Source organism: Martes martes, assembly GCF_963455335.1.
Source record: "Martes martes genome assembly, chromosome: 3".
NCBI classification, from domain to species: domain Eukaryota; kingdom Metazoa; phylum Chordata; class Mammalia; order Carnivora; family Mustelidae; genus Martes; species Martes martes.
The window spans coordinates 108004177-108022763 of record NC_137890.1 but is presented as its reverse complement, the minus strand read 5'-3'; the positions used below and the strand labels follow the sequence as shown (position 1 = coordinate 108022763).

Below are 18587 nucleotides of genomic sequence, written 5' to 3'. Positions count from 1 at the left end.
CCCCAAATCTTAATGTTCCAGTAACTGAAGAGATAATTCCAATTATGCCAGGTAGCTTCTGACCCTGCTGCTTGCTAGGTCCAGATTATGATTTCTGGTTGTGAAATGTCTTGAATGCCCAGGGTTTTCATGAGATGAATCATTTTTTTTGCAACATTGACATAGTCTTAGGAATTCATGTTGTCTCAATGATCACATTCTTCTCCCTGTCACACAGATCATTGGGTAGAATTGGTGATCTAATTGAGTCTTTTCTTCATTTACAAGGTAGACTAAAGTAGCCTCATAGAATAAGCACACCTTTACCACACAAATGATCATTGGGAATCAAGGATGGATTATTTCTCAAAGCAACCATACACTGAATACCCATATTGCCTGGTTCCTGGGATAATTTCAGTTAAGAACATTGCTGTTTCTTAAACTGCCCCCATCTTCCAGAAAGACAACGACAAAATAGTGAAGTTAGCATTTTCCAACTGAAGTATCCCAATACTGGTCAAAAGGGTTTGAGATGCTGATACCCTCAATTTTGAGGTTAATTCCCAAGGCCTGGGGTAAACTCTATAAATAACTTATGCTATTTACTTTTGTGTGATTTTCAAATATTATCATTGCTTTAATGTGTTTTGATATGAGGATTTGGGAAGGACTGGTTAAGGTATAATCCTTCAAGCCATGTGCCAGCTGTCTTATCAGTTACCCAGCAGTGATGGAAGTCAAGAAAAGAGTATATTAAAGGTGAGGAAGACTATAGTCTCTAGTCTATGAAGAAACTACTTGGCTCTTTCTTTCATCCAAACAAATTTCTTTTTTATCCCTACATGTTACCACTAGGAAGAATCTACTAGTTTTGTATACTGCTTCTGAGAAATTCGAACATTTTCTGTTTTCTCAAAATTTGTTTCGTGAATGCCAGATGTGCATTTCACTCCCTCTATCATGTTAATCAGTGACCTGATAATCTTAAGGATGCAAAAGCAAAACAAAACAAAACAAAAAAACCCAAAAACTTTGATTTGAACCAACACATATATTACTTAAAACAAACAAACAAACAAACAAAAAACTTGCCTTTAAAAATAACTACTGAGTCATCTTTGGCCTCTGTAAAATTTCTAGGCTCCCAGGTTTGAAGTGATCTTTCTGTGGGCTATTTTTGGGATTTTTACAGAGACATCTAAATATATCTGGCCTAAACACTACTTTGACATTCATGCAAGGATATATATTCTCAAATTTCTAAGAATCAGCCAATTAATTTTAAAAAGAACCGCATTGTGACTCTTGGTCATAGAAATTTATAGCTTTTCAAAACTAATTTATATTTTTCAATTTTTTTAAGTGAATTTATGTTAATCTTGTAAATAAAAGATTTAATATTAGAAACTCTCAGTGAAAAGAGTTTCACTTACTTTTATTCCTATAATTTGGATTTTAATTTGTGTAGTTGTATTATATATATTTTCTATATATGTATTATATATGCATATTTATATATATTTATATATAACATATGTTTTAAAATATATTGATATTCAAGTTACAGAGACATGTTATAATAAAATGAGTTGTAGATTTGGAGTGATGGGCATTCGACAAAACTAATAGACTTGTATGTCAGTAAGTGTATAAATATACATGAAAAAAAATACCAGGAAACCAATTAGCCAGTACTTCATCTATTGAAGCTCTTTCATAACAATGTATTTATATCCCCCAGATACAAAATGTTGAAAGCTGTTTTAGCATCAAACAAAATCACATATACCCATCACTCATTTTGAGAAGATATTTCAAAACGTATCTTACTTTTGGCAAGTCCGGCTTTGTGGGAAGAGGAATCTTAAGATATAAAAGGAAGTTATGTAATTTAAGTGTTTATGAAAAGGCAGGGGGGCCTGGGTGGCTCAGTTAGTTAAGCATCTGCCTGTGGCTCAGGTCATGATCCTGGAGTCCCAGAATCGAGTCTCACCTTGCACTCCCTTCTCAGTGGTGAGTCTGCTTCTCCCTCTGCCCTACACCCTACTTGTGCTCTCTCAATTGCTCTCTTTCAAATAAATAAATAAACTCTTAAAAAAAAAAAAAGGAAACACTAGCGTTTGTTGGGAAAGATGCTAAAAGCTTTTGATACAATCCCTAGAACAACCTGATGAAGCACAGAAAAGGTACATAATTTTTTCAACTTATTGTTTATAAGTGATGGGACCAAGAATCTTTCTCCAGAGTCTGTTAACAGGTCCACTCTGCTGCATTTATTTACATAATTAACACATGTTGGATTCCTATTCTGAGCCCACATCTCACAAAAAAGCTCACAAAGTTCAGTGCTTTGCCATCAATAACTTTTGACATTCACAACAAGCCTACAAGGTAAACTCAGTTGATAGTTTTATTTATACATAAGAAAATTAATGCTTAGCTGCTTTAATAAATTAATGTCCCATGGGTATTAACATTGCTGTGATTAAATTCTAAGTGTGCCTGACTATAGAATCTGGGCTCTTGTAGTAATCAGTGTCAGATTAACATTCGACTGTAGTCATATGGCATGACTGCACTCGGATTTAGGAGAGTTGGGCAAGATTAAGAATCACAGCATGGCGAATTTGGAGAGTGCCTATCGAAGAAGTGTAGATAAGGTATGGGAATAAACAACCTGAACTTTAGATATAGCAGTGTACAATTTGGATACTGGATGACAGTTCAGAATTGGTGAGCTTCAGAAGACTTGGTATTCCAACCTAAGTATATCTTTAAAAACGCAAAGGGTGATCATGTAATGTACTATTATCATCAGCAGGAGAACTCAATGAGTATGCTTTGTTCATCATCGCCTCCCCACTCCTTAGTAAATTCTGTTGTATTATAATTGCTCAGTAAAGATTTTTTTTAAACAAAAAAATCCATATGTAAGTAAGTATATAACTAGCTGTTATATACTGTTATATATAAGTATATATATATTTACTTATAATAAAGTAAATAAGTATATAGCTAGCTATTCTTAATAAAAATGAAATAATTTTAGATTGACAGAGCTTCATTTAAATTCCACTGAAATCTTTTTGTTCTTGTTACCTGATTGAATTCTAACAAGAGCTCTGCCAAGGAGTTGCAACTCTCCATATTTCACAGTTGAGGAAATTGAGATGTACAGTGTTTAAGTACCTGGTGCACTTAATCTAAAGATAAGAGGTAAATCAATGATGCAAACCAGCCATCAGATTTTAAGTCTATGCCACTTAAAGTTTGAAAAGAATATTTGTGTCTTTAATGTATTATTTGTATTATTTGGAAAAAACACATACAATTTTTTTTAAAGATTTTATTTATTTATTTATTTAACACAGAGAGAAAGAGATCACAAGTAGGCAGAGAAGCAGGCAGAGAGAGAGGAGGAAGGAGGCTCCCTGCTGAGCAGAGAGCCCGATGCAGGGCTCGATCCCAGGACTCTGAGCCAAAGGCAGAGGCTTTAACCCACTGAGCCACCCAGACACCCCCAAATACATATTATTTTATATCTTATGCAGTTTTAAAAAATTAGGTTTTTAATCATGTGGGCTAATTTGGACATCCCTGAGAGTCAGAGCTGCCCTCTGGTAGTTATTTTCTATAGTTTTGTCTTGTAAATTAAGGTTGGTAATTTCTTGTACTTAATGGTTTTGGTATTAAAAGCCAAACTAACCCATTTTTACATTTCTGTTTTTCAGGTCCTGAAGAGGTAGAAATCAAGTGCCCCTTGAATCACATTGCTTGCCTTGGTACGAACAAATGTGTTCATTTATCCCAACTGTGCAATGGTGTCTTGGACTGCTCAGATGGGTATGATGAAGGACTGCATTGTCAGGGTGAGTCCATTTGTGGAACAATCCAACCACACTATTAAATTATTCACAGTTTAATGGAAGTTCAAGAACCTATAACCTGCCTTTTCTTTCAACCATAACCATATCAGTTATTGAGAAAGCAAGAATTTTATTGCCAGAAACAGTCAATATGCATTTCAAACCTGTAACTTGTTGTGCTTTATTGAAAAATGCCATTAGAAAAAGAAATACACTTGGACTTTGACACTGCACTCTGAAACAATTACGTATTTCATAGAAAACAGTACTCTTGAGGAAAAGACAAATGAGAAGCCTTTGTCACAGGAGATGAATACCATACAGTGTCATAAATTTATTTCTCTAAACCTTTGCTTAAACAAAGAGTATTTGAAGTAAAACCTCTGCAACAAAATATTTTAGTATGAGGTATTCCCAGGAATTTTTCCTTAATGTTACTTCCGTGAAGTTATACCTACTTTCCTATAATTTTCTTTTTTTTTTTTAAATGCAACATCTATGTTCTACAATGGTCATGATTTTACCTACATATTAATGAAGGGAGGGAGAAATAATTAAAATCTAAAAGTTAACAAAAAGTTAACCAGAATATGGAACATTCTAATAAAACTGGTTGGAGAGAGGAAATGAAGTATGAAGCCAAAAAAAGAAAAAAGAAAATGTCGAGGATTGAGGTAAGGACCCAAATCTGGAAACAGAATCGAGGTATCAGTCAAGTAAATTTGGCTCCAAGATAAAGCCCAGAAAGAAACCACTGAATCAAAAGTCTCTCAGTCAAATTCCCACCAGCTGAGTATAACACAAAGGGTATTTATTGAAGCTGAGCAGTTAAAGAGTAAGTAACCTGTCCTTTGTGTTGAGGTCAGTAAGACAATAAGGAATAGAGAACTATAGAAAACTGGAGATACATGTCTGGTCTCTGACCAGATTCACACAAACTAACTGCTGCCATGTGCAAACAGGTCACAGGTTACCTAAAGTTCCAGTTTTTCAGAAGCAGCTCCATACCTGTATGTGTTTACATCGTTCAATGTAAGCTACTTCTTTTTAAAACATTGTGTGGCCAACCATGTACAGACCAAACAAAGCCTGTCTGGAGTCCTGTCAGGGCTTACTGGCTTCCAGCTCCCTACCACAGCGCTGAATGAAGTAACTGGATTCAATACCAGAGACGGACAGATATGCTGGAAAAAAGAGTAAGTCTTAGAAAGGTAGTCCAAGGTGGTAAGGCTATTGAGAGACCATAGATCATCCAGGCCACTGGGTCTTTCCCTTTTTCAGAAGAGACTATCTCTGGTTCTGTGGACAGATTCAGTCTGAGAAGTTACAGCTTTTGCTTCTTTGGCTGAGTTTTGTTTCTTAGCCTGAATTCTGTCAGGGTCACAAAAGGAGCCAAAAAATTTTCAGTTTTAGTTATGAACACATGTATAATAATAATTGATAAGATATTTTTTATTTAAAGACCTTTGACATGTATTCTTTTTGTATAATTGGATATTTAAAAGAAGGATATTAACAGAAAAAAGGTAAGTATGGAATTATAAAGTGATAGGAGTCAAAGAGTTTAATTTTCTTTTCAGAAATTAATTATCTTTTCTAGAGCCTAATTCTACCCACTTCAGTTATAATTCAGGCTTCTTATTACATTAAGGAAAAAAAAATTTGGATAGATGTGTGACTGAGCTTCTAAAAGAGTGAAATTATCACATTGCCAAAAACTTCCTCGGAAGTGGTTACACAAATTAGAATATCTCAAACATAATTCAGTGCTGTGAATCATATGAAAATATATCTGAGTTCTCTAGTAAAATTTAGAGTTGTGATCTAATAGGTGAAGGAATATGTTAATAGTAAAACAGGGGATTCATATAAATACAAAGTATTGGAATAAAAATAAAATGGTACTAGATTTATCTTGAACTTTTAAAAACTCAGTGTATACTTCAGACTGAGATACATTTAACGTATATAATTATTTATGGTTCAATCTTTCTTCCTGTTCTAATTCAGGTTTCTAACTGTTCCAACTTTCATATCTCTGTCACTAGTAACAAACTTTTTCTTTTCTTTTTTTTGGTAGGAGGGTGATTGAACAATTTTAGCCTTTTAAATATTTCTAAATTTCACCAAATGAAGTGTTTTAAAATGCCAAGTAATTTATTATGGCCTGAGGTGGATTTAGAAATAACGAGACGTATATTTGGATCTGTGCTTGCTATTCACCTTACTAGAGGGTGTATCTTCAACCTTTCTCCTAATTTTATGCCACACCCAATGAAAACTTGTTTCCTGGTAAGTTAATTAGGCACCAGCCTGTCACGTTTCTAAAGAAATTTCTCATCTATAGAGATATAATAAAGAAACCAGATTAATTCAAACATTGTATTGATTTTTAGAGATGCTTTTCTCTTGTAGAACAATTCTGCCTGAATCACTTTCTCTGTCTAAATCCACTTCTCTTTTTGTTGCATTCTAAGCACATACTCCAATTTAAGTAATTATACATGAAACCAAAGATGTGATTCAAAGATACATATGTCTCCTTTTTTTTTTTCCTAATAAAGGATCCAAAGTACATTTGGTGGTATATTTGTATCCTTTGTGAAAATGAATAAGGAGAAAAATTTAACATTTTGGAGGTGATATTCTGGTCCTGGGAATGGTTTTGTATCAACGAATTGTTTTCTGAATGTTCCCTAGAAAAAAATCAATTTCTTCCTGGTGAGGGTAATGAAAAGATATCTATTATTAATGATTTTCTATAACACTGATATTTTAATCTCCATAATTTAGCTCCATTTGAAGAAAGAAAAATGGATTTTTGTATAAGGGTATACTTATATATAGGGATGTGCTTGTAAAAATTTTACAATGAGAATGTTCAAAATCACCACATTATATTTTAGAAAACTTCATCTCTTCCTACATAGTATTTCATATCGGTAATAATATTACTATATCTAAATTGCATGAGCAATAAAAATGCATTCTGTACAGTCCAAGGCTTCTCAGTACAGGATATTTCCACAGAAATCCTCAGAGCCATGCAAAGAAGTGAACAAATTCAACTAATAGATACCAGATCGACTGAACTGTATCAAAACACTATTTTGAAATTTGATCTTCTTGAGGTAATTCATTATGTTAACATTTAAAGTGGCTGTGAACAAGAGAAGCCCCTTTTAAAAATTCACAATCCTGGTTAGAGTACATTTGCGGTGCAAAATAACAAAACATTTCAATGTACAAGGGAAAAACAGTTTCTGTGACATTGTCCACTTTTACTCTATTAAAAGAATACGGAAACACTTCATGTTCGTCCAAAAAGAGATTCTGTCTTCTGTGTCTCAAGAAAACATGATTATGTAATCTACGTGATTGTTTACCCAGCATCCCAATGTCCTTTTCAATTTGTGTGAAGAGTTTACTAAAACTGATTAGGGAATGAAACTCTCTGTCACCTGAAGAGCTCACCACCCAAACATATAAATATGTACACACAAACACACATACTGTTCTTTCCTGATTTCTCTCTTCTATCCTGAACCTGTTCCTACGTAATTCTGAGTGTATAACATGTTAATTGGTGTATTTGATATGGAACCGAGAGAATAAGATTCTCTTTTATATCACCTAACTCCTTTAATAATGCATATTCAGAATTCTTAAAATTCCATTTGATTTTTTTTACTTTACCTGCCATTTGGAATATAATTTTCCTAATATGTGCAATTATAATTTTCTCCACCCACTCACAATCCATTCTAATGTATTTATTTTAGATTCTAGGAATTCTAATGTAATTATTCTAATGTATTTTAGATACCGGTTTATATTTAAAAATTTATGTGACTTTTTTTTTTATATTGCTACTGGTAAAAATAAAGTATTAGGAGAAAGTGCTAAAAAATCCTGGAATTAATTTACAAATTAGAACTTTCTCAAAATGGACTGAAGTGAAATGGCAAACTTTATTATCTGTAATAACTCAACACAGGAAAATTAGTAATCCTTAAAACTTCTATTTAAATCACATATATATTCCAAATATTCAGAAATTAATCCAGGTCAATTAGTTTGATGCAATAATTGATTTGAGAAAATTAAATGTAATAAATTTAATTTAAAGTAGTAAGAATTTTTTAAAAATTTAAAAAATAAAGTATTCAGAATTAATCTTTAGTTCAAATGTTCAGGATGCCAGTTTTTATTCTTTCAGAAAAGAAATATTTTACCTTGTGATGATATTTTGTTAGTCATTACAAACATTGATTTCAGGTGGACACAAGATTAGCTTATGTAGCTACCAGGAAAGAAGGAAAGAAAGAAAGAGGTTGGTGAAGCTGATGAAAAAGGCAAATAATTTTGGAGCACTTTATTTTATTTTATTTTTTTTACATTCACTTTATCGTATCAGTGAATCTTGCCCTATCCCCATTTTAAAAGTTCCTATTGAAAAATATTGCCAATCCTTTTTCTAAATTAAAATCAGCTTACCATGCTAGAGAAGGGAATTTCAGTATGCAGAATCCAAAAGCAAAGGTATGGAGAAGAGGTACAATTGCAGGCAATGTTAGAGGAAGTATATCTTTCAGCAACACAAAGCTTAAAGCTCCTGGAGAGAAAGAAACTTGACCAGTGTGTTTTCAAGTTACTTGAAACATCAATAAGCCAAGAGCTAGAAAACAAACAGCTATAATTAACCAGGAGGACCTGGGTTTATGTGCTCAGACCACTTTTGATTATTGAAGTTCCTGCAACTTAAAAGTAGATTCTGATATATATATATATATATATATATACACACACATATGTGTGTGTATATATATATATACACATATATAGACATATGTGTGTGTGTGTGTGTGTATATATATATATATTTTGTCTTGAGTTGTGCTAAGGTGATCGCAGAGTCTCAAATCTATCTCAAATATAAGCATTTTCTCTCAAAACGATTAGCTTCAGTAACTGAGTTAGTTTAGTGAAAGACGATGACTCTTACCACTGGTTGATTTCAGGACCTAATGCTTTTTAGAAGCAAAGCGACAATTCTTATGAAGAATAAGTTTTCTACAAGTGTATCATCCTTTTGCAAGGCTATTACAGACGTTTATATCGACAAATGACACCTATGTGAAAATTAGGTGAATGTACTTGAACACTTTCTAAATATATGTATGTGTCTATGTTTATGTGCCTATTAATGTGTACACACAGATATATGTACCCATATATAGGTACATATGAATGTGTATATTAATTTTCCAGGGTTTTAGACTTATAAATTCTGTTTAATTAGAAATATGTTGTTGCACAGATATCTGACTTCTTAACACTGATTTGTTAGAAGTGATTGCTAGAATAATCCTGCTCAAGAGACTTGGAGTTCAGATTTCAATTGTTTGTTTGAATATGTTGACTTCTAAAGACAGCTGACAAGCTAACTGACTGCCTGTGGGGAGAGGATAACTAATGTGGCTCTATATCATAGCCCAGCATGTGAAAAGATAATCTAAAGTAGTTTATTGTTTATTGGAAATGAATCTTTTTGTAGTGGATTTACATCTTTGATTAATGTTAATATATATTAATTAGTGTTCTCTGGCCCCAGACAGAATCGTTTTTAAGAATAACTGGAAAACAGACTTTGCAATATAAAAAGAATATCCTATAAGCATAGTAATAGCTTAAAAATGATCAAACACTGAAGGATCTAACCTAAAAAAAGATACACTTTATTAAAACCTCATCGCAGATTCTATATTTTTCTTCTTGGTAAACAGTGGTTTAAAACTAGCTGGTATTACATCCATATTTTTTGATCCAGTCTTTTCTGTGGTAAGAATCCTGGTGCATTATGGACCTTTAATTGCTGCTGAATTATACTCTATTTCTAGGTGATTTTGGTTTTAAACGGATGTAAGTCAAAACCACGAATCCACAACTTACCCCTCAGTGGAGTACTTATTCTGTTTGCTTAATATCTGTAGAACAAGGAGCAAGTGCTTTGATATAGAGATTGACTACTTGGTTTGAAACAACTCCTATGATGCCTGTACCTAAAATATACCAACCTCTTACATAGAATGACTGTGCAAAACCACAAAAAGCCAGAGAACTCAGCTTACCCAACTCTACCCCCAGTAATATCTCCGAAAGAAGAAACTTGTTATTAGTTCCACTAATTTGGGAATAGTTAATTTGCATGGATATTCATGGACACTGGGACTCATTTACCTGGATGTCTCCCCCATAGTTCCCTTCCTAATATGATGGAAAACAGAGAATAGTATGTAAGAAATAATAATGGATATGAGGCCAAAATGAACTTTCCAAACTGTGCCAAAAGAAACACTATAAAGTTTTCCCTATATTGAATTCATTAATTCACTTCAATAAATTTTATTGACTGCTGAGAGTATTCTAAACACTTACCTAAGCACTGGGGATGTAGAAAATCCTATTTTCTGCCTCCATGGAATTCACTTGTCATAATGGAGGTATGTAGAAATTGCTGAGGAAGACTAAAACGAAGAGCATCTAATTCTGCTTGAGGGGATGCAAGAAAATTCCCCCAGAAAGCTGATGGTTGACACTTCTCACTCTAAGGGTTTGGTAGGCAAACGCGGGAAAGGGGACCATTTCAAAAGGAGGGAACTATGTGTACAGAGACACAGGTGTTTAAGAAAACATGGTACACTCAAGAGAGCTCTTAAGTTCTTTGGTAAGGTTGATGCATAGGGTTCTAAGCAGAGATGGGTGAAGTAGAACCTGAAAAAACACCTGATATTAGACCTGGAGTGTTTACATTAGAATAAGGATACAATATGACCTACCCGAAATGCAAGAGAAAGAGTGGAAGATGACTCTAAAATGTATTCTCAATATTATAAGGGTGGTATATATTTTACTACTAAGCATAAGAAGATTAGAATTGTTGCATATATGGGGCAGGTTCTGTGATTTATTCTTAGAAGGTTAAAATGTACATTATTATAAACATAAAACTTTGAGCTAAACAGTCACTTTTGTTTACATAGACCAGCTCCCGTACAAGGCATGAGATATGTTATTCTTTAATGTATCACTTTCATGTAAGTAGAAGTCAAAAGAGATAACAAGGAAAGCCATTTTAAGTGAGCTCTTTTTCCAATGAAAGTTAGGAATTTGGAATGTGTATCTACTATTTTAAGCAACCAGAATCCTATCTTTAGCAACCACTAAAGTAGCATCTTAGTTGTTGCCTAAGTTTTGCCCTCTTGTATCTTAACTTTGGGAAATGGATGACAGTTCTAATATTATTCAAAAGTATGAATTGTAATAAACTGTCCCTCAGCTCTCTACTCAACCTCAAATGTGAGGGCAAATCCCCTATAATTCATTACTTAGTTTTTGACACAAGCAGCTTGATACTTTACAAAGTAAGGAATTAAAGCAGGTAGCTGAGATTGACTGGCATCCCCAGGAGTCACACAGAAAAGCAGTGTGAAAGCAAGGTTTAAAAACTGTGACCTTGAGTTTTTGTTCTCCAGTTTTGACTACTGAGCCTTAACATATCAACTCAGAGAAATGCATAAAATTGTTATGCTTCAGCATCCTTTCTGACCCGTTCTTAAAGGAGCAAGATGGCCTGTAGAAAATCAACTGAAAAACACTTTTGAGCTAACTATATGTTTCCTGTCAGTTTTATTAATTGATTGAGCAGGGAGAAAAAAATGTGCTGAGTGAACCACAAACTGAAAAACTATATAACAAGCTTGCAGAATTGAATGTCTCAATCTGACTATTAGCTTTATTCCCTTGAGAAAAATTAGTGCTTTCATTTGATAAGGGATGTAGAAAGGATTTGGGGAAGTTCATTTTAACTCTTTGAAGTAGATTTGCACTAGTTACAATAGGAAGTGACAAAAGAGAAGAGAAAAAAAAGGAAAAAAGCCTAGGAATCAACTTCAATAATAGGATCTGGAAGGAAAAATGAGAGACTTCTTAAGGTCATTCAATAGACAAAGTTTTAATTTTGAAAGAAAAAACCCAATACTCTTCCAATAAATAACCAGTAAATAATTAGAAGATCTGAGATTTATTAAGCTTGATCTGGAATTCTAGGAAGTTTTACAGAATTCTATAGAGGACGATGTCAAAAGATTTTCACACCTTCAGCCAATGTTTTTAATTCTGAATTTATAATCTGTTAAAATTGCAGAAAAATACTATTTCTGTTGCTTTTTCTCTGCTCCACTGTTATCATTTATACAGTAAACCCTATTCTGTTGGATTCCATGTGTTATAATCCTGTCATAACTGAATATTTAATATATTAAATAATATTCGAAAAAACAAAATAGCTACAAGACTGGTGACTTCGAGGCTCCTGGGTGGATCAGTCTGTTAAGCGTCTGCCTTCTGCTCAGGTCATGATCCCAGGGTACTGGGATCCAGCCCTACACCGGGCTCTCCCTGCTCAATAAGGAGCCTGCTTCTCTCTGTCCCTCTGTCTGCTGCTCCCCTTGCTTGAGCTCTTCTCTCTCTCTCTCTCTCTGTCAAATAAATAAAATCTTTAAGAAAAAAAAAAAAAAGACTGGTGACTTTGGAGCTTTCCATAATTAGTCCCTTCATAGTCAAATCAAACATTGATTTGTTTTTCATTCATGTGGAGACAGAAAAATATGCATATGTATTTTAAGTTTCTCCTAAGCTTTCTACATGTACTTGTATATTTGTGTTCAGACATAAGAAACACATTAAAGATTAATTTCTGAAGAAATACACACCACCTAGATTTATTTCTGTTAGCTGAGAATTTGCCTTCCAGCTCCCCATTAGGTTTGTGATTTAGTGAAAGCATGAAATTGACAACTGACCTCTGTATGCCAAGTAGGATTGTAGAACCAGTCCAGACAACCCATTGTGGTTGTGGAAGCCATAGGATGCCAACCAAAGTGAGATCAGTGTGCTCTCAGAGCATCTTCTGAATTAGGTCAGTGTGACCGTGAGCCAAGTCTTGAACATCAGATAAAAAGGAGAATAGGAAGGGCAAGCCCAAAGAGCACTTTTCAGTTCCATTAGCTGAAATGTGTGGGATGTTCTCATTCAATCTACAGGTACAAAACTCAGAGTGCCAAGAAAAAAATCTGTGCAGTTCAATAAATGGCTCAAAGAACTATCCAATATTTTCAGAGTAGAAACACTAAGAATCTGAATTGTCTAACTTTTAGTTAGATCAATTAAATTTTAAGAGTTTTCAAAGAAGTTTGAAAAAAATGTTAAAAGATATAGTATAAATTACTTTTTAGTTCACATGGAATATCTAAATACTTATTATATTAAAATTATATATAATTTATTATTATATAGAAAAATATTTCTGCGTAAGTATTCTGTTAGATTTTCCTAGCCTACATCTCTTGGATATCTAGCTGAATTGCTTATTTCAGGAAATTAAAACATACATATTTTTATGCCTTTCACCTGTGTTTTTGTTCATTTGCTCTTGTTTTCAAAACCAGGATAAGGTGATGATTCCAGTCAAGTTTGTACTGTGAGTGCTCCATCCTACTCACAAATGACTTCCAGTTCCTTTTCAATAAGTTAGGTTTTCACCCTACCCATTTAAGCTCATTATGCAAAGGAAATGTGCAGAACGGAGAGAAATATGCTTAGAGGGTCAAAGCCTAATAATTTTGCCCAACACAGTGTTACTTACCTGCTGAGGTGAATTTTTCAATGCAAATGTGCCTTGGTTTAATTCATCTTTTTTCTTCCTATGTATACATCTTATGCCCCTAATAGATTGGAAACATCTAATGAAACTTGCATTTAACTTCTACCTTAGTCACTTCACTGCAGGGAGTCAGTCAACAGGGCAGGGAGGACAAAGGCACAGGAAACAGTGATTAAGTGAAAAAATACACGGGACTCCTGTAGAGTAACTCATGGGGTAAAGTATACTACACAGTATGCTAGAATTATTGACCTCAAACGAACAATGTGCTCTTTGTCAGGAAGATTCACTCCTGCATTTTACCTAAAGTGATTGGCTCCTTTCAGTTTTGTTTCTCCTTATTTACTAGAGACACCTGTAATATGCAGAGGGAAGCAAAGGTCTGCTCTATGACTATACCTACAAATAGAGAAGCAGCAATAACTTTCTCTCAGTGTGAAGCAGACCTGGAAGATAATAGGGCCATAAGGGATTTTCAGAGGTCATCCAGTCCATCCATCTGCCTTTAGGCTGGACTGAACCCAAACTTGCCTAGACAGATTGCCACCTACGCAATTCGGAAGGCCTCCAGGGAGAGAAATTCTAACAGCCATTTTTAGTAACATAGTCAATGCTTAGCAATTTGTACTCTGAACAAATGCTTGCATAATGTATTATAAAATTCTTCATGCTCTCCCAATTTTTACTCTTTTCAGTCCAACATATTCCTATAGGTTAATCGTGTTTTTCTTGCACCTCTCCAGACAGTTTCAAATTTTCAAATTTTTTAAAGTTATAGACTGCCCCCCCCAACCAATCCAGATACAATTTAAATGAGTAGTGTTCTCTATAATTGACTGTCAGAGCTTCTGACTCCTGTGATTATTCTTTATGTGTTTTCTTATACCTTAACATTGCCTTGTTCACTCATGTTGCTTCTGTTAGGAATTGTCTTAGGCTATGAAAAACAGATCTTAAAAAAAAAAAAAAAAAAAGAAAGAAAGAAAGAAATAAAAGAAAAAAAAATGTCCAGAGATAGATGTTCCATGTCAGGGAAAATGATTTCATGACGTGATCTCTGTTTCCCAAGCTTCTCTTCAACTATTTTTCTCAACTGCCTTCTACCCTCAAATAGGCTAAGGCCATAGATGGCCACTGCAACTCCAAATATCACATCCCCATTCCATGAGGAAGAAGAAGAATAAAATACCCCAACCAAGCAAGTCAAACTCTGTCTTAAAGGACTTTACCAAATTTCTATCTCTGTGCCATTGGCCAGAATTTTAACACACAACCACCCTTCTTTGGACTAAAGGCTGGGAGATGTAGTTTTTCAACTGTGCAAACACTGTTTCAATAAAATCAGACTTGGAAGAAAGGGATAATGGATATTCGGTAGCAACTAGAAGTTTTTGCTATATGTGCTTTAATAGAGCACTCAGATAGTTGACTGCTCACCACATAGGGATTCAGTTGTACTATGTTGGATGAAACCTATGGGAAAATTCTAAAGGACAGAGAACTGGTCAGTAATTGGCTCTGTAGTTTTGAAAACCAGTGAAATGAGATGTTCAGGCAATATCACTAAAACTCCCTCCAGGTATAAAATTGTTTAAATGAATAAAAATATTCAATACCCCTGGGAAATGGTAGGAAAAGGGTCAGCTGTACTGTAGCAAAGAGTTCCCAAATATCCAGACTCAGTGGCCATGGAAGAGAGTTCCTGGGGAGTCAGTAAGGGCTGGCCGCTGCCTGAGAAAAAACCCAGATAAATTTGATTTACAAGAGAATGATCTCTCTCTCCCTTCCTCTCTCCCTCTCATTCTCGCTCGTTTTCTTCTTCCCATCTCTTTCATTTCCTTCTCTCTCCTCTATTGCTATCATTGCTCTCTGCCCCCTTTCGGGCTTTACTTTACATTTTTATTCCTTCAAATTGAGCTTAAACTTAAGACTTTAAAAAACTATCAGAATTTCAAAATCTTTGCTATTATTTCACATCTGCGGTCAGCCAACCTTATTTCATAATTTATTTTGACTATGTGGTCTGTCATCATGTATAAATGTTGTTTTATTTAATATTTTGAGAATGCCAAATCATGTTAAGCTCCTTTGTTTATCTTATTCCCTCTCTGATGGTAAATTTCCTGTTGTTTGTATGTTTTGCTTTTGCTTTCCTAAGACTACCAGTTGTTTCCAACCAAAAAAATACATCACAAATATTTTATTGCTGCTGATTTTTATTTTATTTTGAAGGATCCTTTATTTTTTATAATTTTTTTTTCTTTTTTCTCTTCTTTTCTTCCTTTCTTTTTTTTTTTTTTTTGAATTCCAAATTCCATCAGGTGATTACCTTTGCCATTTTTTATACTCCCAAATTAATGAGATCCCAGTTAAGAAAGTAGTATATATGAGATTCCAGTTAAGAAAGTAGTTTTTACCACATGGTCCTAGAAAGTAAGTAGGCATTATATAGGCACTGGAGCATATCGTAATAAAATCTCACAGTAAAAACAACATATTGTATAGTTACATATATGTATGTATATATATATATATAATACACACACATACACACATACACACACACACACACATAGAGAGAGAGAGGGAGAGGAGAAGAGAAATGGAGTATGAATATAGTGTAGTATCACGTGATACCCACTAGAGTTCTAAAATTAAAATTCTGAATGTCTAAGAGAAGAGCAAAGTGAAGAATTCTATGTGCTGAGAGGAATCAAAGTCAGAATAGAAAATGTTGGTGATTATACCAAATTCCCTATGCAAATAGCATATTAATCTTTTCCTCTTCATTTTAATAATAGGTAAATCCACATTGGTGTGGTGGTATGCTTCCCTTTTGAATAAGCAAGGGAGGAGCTGGAGAACTTCCTGGGATGAAACTAAAGGCTTCTTCCACCTAGCTGCTCTGTATTAAGAAGAGCTGTATGGGGGGTGCCTGGGTGGCTCAGTGGGTTAAAGCCGCTGCCTTCGGCTCAGGTCATGATCCCAGCGTCCTGGGATCGAGCCCCGCATCAGGCTCTCTGCTCAGCAGGGAGCCTGCTTCCTCCCTTCTCTCTCTGCCTGCCTCTCTGCCTACTTGTGATCTGTCTGTCAAATAAATAAATAAAATCTTAAAAAAAAAAAAAAAAAAAAAAAGAGCTGTATGGGTTAGTCAGCCAGGACAGTGTGGCTGTTCTGGTGTGAACAGTTCATGTCTTTTAAGAACCTGGATTTGAAACAAATGTTATAGAATTGCAGTCAGCAATATCTGCCAAACTGGAATTACTGTATTTCTAGTTTATACATTGCACTGGATTTCAGAGCCCCCAAAATCAGAAGAAAAAAATGACTTCAGGCACACATGTAAAAACATAGATTGGATTTTTAAATTGCTGCTGTATTATTATACTCCTTGTTCAAGTAGAAATGATTACTATGGAAGAAAGAAATAGCTTTCTTTAAAAAAAAAAAAACAACTTAGATACAGAGACATCCTTTATTATTGTCAAAGACTGTTTTTGTTTGTTTCTGGGCTAAAGTGTCTGTGTTGAAATCTAAAGTTTTTTTCTATTTGATTGTTGGATTTTTCTCCTAAAGTTGATTTAGTTCACCAATATATATTTTCCTTTTTCTTCAATAGCTTTTTCTATTTTCAAGTGACATTTTTTGTTGTTGTTGTTTTGGATGTGTAATAGTTTCTGTAAGAAATATTTCCCAAAGCAAATATAAATATTTCCAATATACTAAATTATAATGCTTTTTTGCTATTCAGATACACCTGGAATATATAATAATTCTTTCGAAGAGGCAATTAGCACTTAGTTCAGTGACTTAGGTAGTGTAACTTTTTTGACATTTTGTTTTATTGTATGGAACCAAGGTACTGCATATCTACAAAGGACCAATACTAATCTAAATAAGAAATGCCCAAATATTTTCATGTATGTTGACGAATGTAGAGGATTAAAGGATCATCCAATCATCTTTATGACATCATAGAAGAGTTGATCACTTACTATCTTGCAGTACAGCTTGTTATCTACCTCTATTCCATTCTAAATAAAAAGTGGAATATTGTGTCAGACAGGTTTCCTAACTCTTTAGAAATAAATGGCAATATATAATTGCATCACAGAAGCACATTGTTGTAGATGTTTAGGATCATATTTTATGCTGTAATAGTGATTAAAACTTAATATTTTGAATTACAGCTGCTTACCTACTTTTTAATTGGACAAGTGATTTTATAGTTGTATTTGTAAGACTGGTCACCAATAAACAAGGCACGAAACTTGATATGTTAAGGCTCATTTTATTTGAGAAATATAAGGGGAGGATGAGTATTTTCCCTTGCTCTTACCATATACTGGGAAGAAAATATATTTGAACTAAAATTAGGTATGAAACTATAATTGAACTAATGTGTGTAAAGATCAAATAAATGCTCAGCTTTAGGTAGTTATAATTAAATTATAATTATTTTAAAGTACCTCTGTGGAAGTCTAATTTAATAACATAGATCAGACAGGTGCCATTAAAGCAATCAAAATGGATAGAATAGACAAGGAAGTACAAATGAACTATGGATGGATGGATGGGTGGATGGAAGGATGATCTAGCAAATAAGACAAGACATCACATGTCAGAGAGAAGGCTTTGTGGGAAAAAAACTGATTTATTCAAATTTATTAAAAAAAATTGAAATTGGATGAACTGGTGTTGGAGACTATGAAATCTCAGTAAGTTTAATATCCAACAGGCAGGAAAATGGTATAAAATGAACATAACATACTTATATGGTGTGCATGTCATAGATGAAACTGGACTAGGTAAAGAAAAAAAAAATAGTTCAATAGAGAATAATATCCAAAGTTGACTCAATGTCAACTATTTTGTTTGATGACAAAGAATTCTTCACTCTAGTATCCTTATATCACTTTTGTGGTCAGATCATTAAAGCTGCATCTTAAATTGCAACGAACTTAATTAGGTGTAGAAAAGGGAAGATCATGTCTTCCAAAGGGGGGGTATAGAAG

The 18587-nt window shown here is 34.0% G+C and overlaps 1 protein-coding gene across 1 annotated transcript in view; it reads left to right on the top strand.

Moving 5' to 3' along the window:
- Nucleotides 1–18587, top strand: part of LRP1B (LDL receptor related protein 1B) — a gene marked incomplete at both ends in the record, with an annotated part of 1929835 nt that overhangs the window by 689373 nt on the left and 1221875 nt on the right. The window contains one exon of the mRNA XM_080798957.1: nucleotides 3714–3851. Coding sequence (XP_080655083.1) covers nucleotides 3714–3851 — 138 coding nt within the window. The remainder of the gene's footprint in view (nucleotides 1–3713; nucleotides 3852–18587) is intronic.